Genomic DNA, 5,022 nt, shown 5'->3' with positions numbered 1-5,022 from the left:
TTTTGCGCAAAAAGAAAAGATAAGTGTGAGCTTATTGTAATTCAGATGATGAAGAGGAGGCTGGAACGAGGTACACACTGCATCATGGTGTACTTACAAATAACAGTTTTGTGCAGCTTTGCGGAACTTAGAAGTACCAAAGTACTGGGATAGATGAGTTCGATCAAACATCATTCGTGAGAGGTCTGTGGGACACGTAGGTTATCAGTAGGGGTAAATTTAATTGCGTAGCGCTTGAGCACCAGAATCTCGGTTCTACAGAAAACCATCATTCTCAAATTTACATGCAACTTTTTTTATGTATCATTTGAAAGATGCATTTGAAGTGGGAGAGGTGAAATTTAGCTGCGCTGAAATCGTCCTCAACGCGGCTATAAAATGTCGTCGAATCAGCACGTAGTTAGCATGGATAGAAAAATTTATCTTTATCATCACTTGCTTAAGCGACTTGTAAGGCGATTTTGAGTCTCTGCACAATCGCATGTCACTCTCAAAAAAGTGCATGCTGAATGTGCCTGCTATTGTCAGTTACACGGCACTTTTGCTCATTAAGTTTGATTAAAACTTTTTATCAGATACATCTTTCGTATCGGGGTTACACATACCCTGGTATCAGGGGTGTGTGTCACACCAGATGGGCATGATGTGACCACACCCAAACAAGAATACGATACGGGGCTGGATAGCCAGTAGTTATACATGTTTTTAGATATGACGATACATATTTACGAAAATCGATGCGCTTATAATTAGGCGCCTTTGCCGCAGATAATAATAAATAAAGTTAGTTTTGAATTTAAACTCGAAGAGTTTATAAGCCTTGGGTTAAGGCTATAATTACTCTTGTAGTAAGCGGATTGCGATCCTCTAAACTCGTACTTGTTCTGAGTATAGAACGAAAGGTTGGTGACCTATTTATTACGCTTCCTCAAAGCGCAAAGCTACGGCAGCACCGCTGCAGTATAGAAGACATTTGACCAAGCCGTTCACCGGGAGAAAGCGCTCACTGTGCTTCGCCTCGATTCATATACTCCATACTCTGTGCTACAGCGAGTTCAGCTGCAATACCCTGCTGGGAACTCACGACAACTTGCAGTTCGCCATTACACGCTTGCCTTTCTTCAAGTACAACCGTCAAACTGACCCTGGTCAACGGTATAAAGCCAATATTATGGTCCGAGCCATCAATATCTATTCGCACGGAGGACGAAGCAATCTTCGTAACTCATAATCACAATCCAACAAGAATATCGCCTACGTATAGAACAGTAGCGACCGGGAAGCCCGTACTCTTTATGAGAGTTATGCCTAAAATATTGAATGTGAGGGAGAGTACTGATGAGCAATATACTCATCCCGCGTACTACATAAGAAATATTAAACTCGGACCAAAGTTTTGCAAGCTAGCAACGGCAAATCGTATGTCCGAAAATAGCGTCAATCAATGCTTGAGGCTGTAACGTACGCAGCATGACGGGGGCGTGTCGGAAAAGAACTGTAAGTTGAACGACTTGCTTGATGCTCTTGAGTGCAATCAGGTCGTGGTCATTATAGAAAGAATTGTGGACGTGAAAACAACCGTTTGCTGGATGAGTGCAAATTCCCGTCAGTATGCATAACGGCTGATCTCACTCAGGAAGACGAGGCGCAAATATATTACCTCCAGCACTTGCTGCTATGAGTTCTTCTTAACGCCATGCGACAGCTAAATCAGCTATCGAAAAAGTTTCGAGCTTACGACACGGTCAGGCCCCTTTTGCTAGTTGGAAGCGCGCTGTGCTGGGCGACCGTTTGTCTTCTCCCGGGAAAATGAAGGCCGAGGGTTAACCCGGTTGTGCACCCGAACAATCGTTATCAAAGTGGAATTGGAATCATGGGTATGTATAGTCAGAATATCTTTTCTGTTTTATCAGACATGGAAGTAGACCTGGTGTATCCGTCAGCCCAAAAAGTACTCTACGTTTTAGTAACTCACCCTCTGCTTATCATGTAGTGTCAGCGCATGAGAATACTCTGGCGGCGTGATCTCAACATCTCCCACGGTTGTGGCGGCCTGTTGACCCTCTCCGATCGTGTCTGTGTGCACCCAAAAATGGTACATGTTACATCTTGGTCACTACTCTGAACAACGCCATCACACTGAGAGACTGAAAACACCTTTCACTATCCTAGACAGGAAATGTCACGTGACTGCATGAAATTGTAGAAATGGTATCCACCAAATACATTAATAACTTTTACTTTCGCGATCGTAATTCGACACCAAGATTTCATTAAAACAGAGTATGTGTTTACAATTTCTCGGGGCTGCTAAGGATACAAGTCGACCCCTTTTTTCTATGACAGCGGGAATTACGATTTAGTTCGTTTTTGGATTAGTCTTTCAGTCCGCAAACAATAGGTACAATAACAGCGTTCAATATAACCGTTTCTGCAACATATTCAACTAAGTGTCTCACTGTCAGCCAAAGCGTCGCGCAAACGGCGTATGACTTGACTTTGCTACAAAATTGAGCCAGAATAATATTAGCAAGTCGAATTGTATCAATAGCCCCTCCGCCACCAAATCCGGTACACCTTGTAACGCTACCAAAAAATTGGAGTGAATCAGACGATTTCTACGAAAAGCGGTATGTCTTTTAGCGGCATGCACTGCGTTTTGAAGGAACTTCAATGAGCGGAAGAATTGTGTTTAAGCACCGCGGTATTTCCGCGCAAATGCTTTAATGAATATTTTCCATCACATGATCAACAGGTTTCGTCTAACCATGTGTTTGCGGATGGGTTAGTAGCTGACATGTTTAATCAAATGCGTAGTATTTTGCTCAATTTTTACGAGACCTTCACTGTCAAGCGCGGATTTTGATCCGACGCTATGTTTACCGGTAATCGATGTCGGTAAGAAACAATGTCGAGAAAGAGCTTTATTGTACCCAGTTATTATTTGCTGATGACAACGGGATGAATCGGTTTGATAAGAAGACACAAAAACCGCAATGCCAGTATTATTGAGCACAATATTTGAAAGATCAAAAACAGAGCTCATATTTAAGCAGGCTGATCAAAAGTGACTACGCAATCGGCGAGAGTATAAGCCGTTGACACATTCCACACATGCGTTAATATTTGCTTATTCACACATGCATACATGACTTCAATACATAGGGCTAAACGAGCGTGCGATATTTGTTACTTGGGGTTTTCATCATGAGGAGACAACACACATCGAGTGTCAGCGGGTATGTGCTTTCAATCATTTTTTTAGATACACGGAATATCATTACAAACGTACAATTACACGCTTTGACAAGCAAAATGTATGCTCAAAACCGCTTAGTTTCCGAAGATTTCAGCCAAGACATGTTGAGTATGATCCGTACGTCGTGTGTATCGCCACCAATACGCAAAATTACCAGTAAGACATGCGATCATTGTCGTAGCGGCGGGAGCGCATCCACCTCCACTTAAAGCTGTTTGATACCTTACTTTGGAGGCAGACTTGACAAAGAAGGATTATCATCATGTCATACGACGGCGTCGCTATGCGCAACGACACAGACCACACTCTTCGGCATAATTTGATCTTGACCATTCGTCGCATATGCTTTGTAAGTCCGAGCACGCGCTAGTGTAGTATATCGTGAGACCATAATGTAACGTATTGCCTTTGTGTTTGACTTGTTCCCCATTTCACGCTCAAAAAAAACTTAAGACCTTCAAATAAATAAAAAATAAGACTGTGAGAAAAATCGTCACTTTAATCTCATCCCGCTGATACTACGCAAACTCGAAAGATGATTTGATTTGCCATTCAGTAAGACACAGTTTCAGGGTCATCAACACAGCTAATGACGGTCATGTAGTCGCAGCCGATGGATATTTAGCTGCTCGACATAAGAGTTGGCTCACAATACATATGTATAGCAGAGCGGGAAATGTAAAGACACTGCTGACGTCCCTAAGCGGGAATATAGAAAACTCGCAACTGCTGATTTTGGTACAGCGATATTTATGGAGTTTGTAATGTACGTGCTTATTTTGTGGTCAAAGCGATGAGTTCACCGATGAGATAATGATTATTGTGATTCAGTGAAATATAAAGAAACATAGACATGTGTTACCTCTGACTGAAGCGCTTATACTGCGTTTTCGTCAAGTCGTTACCACCATCTGTACTAATGTTCGTTCTCGCTCACCATAAGCCCCACAGCTCTTCAGTATGGGTTCTAGACTGGGCAACATTCATTGATCTGCCTCCGTCGAGTGTTTGTTGTTGAAAAGACCATTACTTTTTGTATTCTTATCGGGCAAATGCGTAAGATGATGAGGAAGCTGGTACTGATAATGTTTGTCGCCTCGACTCTTTTTTCATCCTTGACTGCTTTCGCCTTTGAAGACTCTCAAACGGCCGGGAAAAGCGACATTATTGGAGCCGTTATGCCTGTCGACACCTTGCTGGAGACTAGCCCGATAGATACAGAAGCGGGGGCTAAACTAACTACCACCTCAGATAACGACAGTGTGAACGGTGCAACACCGTCACCCACTGTTCCTTTAGACACGTCTATCGAGATTGCAGAACAAACACAACTCCCCACAGACGAGCATTCAGTCCAAACGCAAGTGATTTTTATTCCTGTGCCATGTCACAATTTCACGACACTATCAGAGGTTCCGCCGATGCCGTCTGCGCCGGATGATATTTCTACCGAGGGCGTGGGGCAAGCAAAATTCACCCCAGCCACTGGTGTTTCCATCCCGGGAGTTGTTCAGCCACCTTTTCAAGAATTTCCGGTCTCTTCAAACAATGTAACTCCAGCGCCGAGCTTACCCACAGCAGAAGATGAGCCAGTTTTTCCAGCAATTGAGGATTCTTTGGATCAGCTAACTACAACGAGTGATGAGACAGCACATGTCAATGCTCCGGATCTACCGCTACCGCAGCTTGATTCTGAAGCACCTTATCCGCCGGATGCATCACAAACATCTTTGAAACAGTCCGAGGAGACTCCAGAGGCAAGT

At 43.4% G+C, this 5,022-nt stretch overlaps 1 protein-coding gene across 1 annotated transcript in view; it reads left to right on the top strand.

Moving 5' to 3' along the window:
- Nucleotides 1-4,344: 4,344 nt before the first annotated feature.
- The window catches only part of PHALS_06796 (uncharacterized protein), a gene marked incomplete at both ends in the record, with an annotated part of 1,057 nt that continues 379 nt past the window's right edge, over nucleotides 4,345-5,022 (top strand). Inside the window, one exon of the mRNA XM_024720148.1 lies at nucleotides 4,345-5,020. Within this exon, the coding sequence (XP_024585375.1) occupies nucleotides 4,345-5,020 (676 nt within the window). The remainder of the gene's footprint in view (nucleotides 5,021-5,022) is intronic.

This window comes from Plasmopara halstedii (genome assembly GCF_900000015.1).
Source record: "Plasmopara halstedii genome assembly, contig: Scaffold_3060, whole genome shotgun sequence".
In the NCBI taxonomy this organism is placed as follows: Eukaryota; Oomycota; class Peronosporomycetes; order Peronosporales; family Peronosporaceae; genus Plasmopara; species Plasmopara halstedii.
This window is presented reverse-complemented; position numbering and strand designations above follow the sequence as displayed.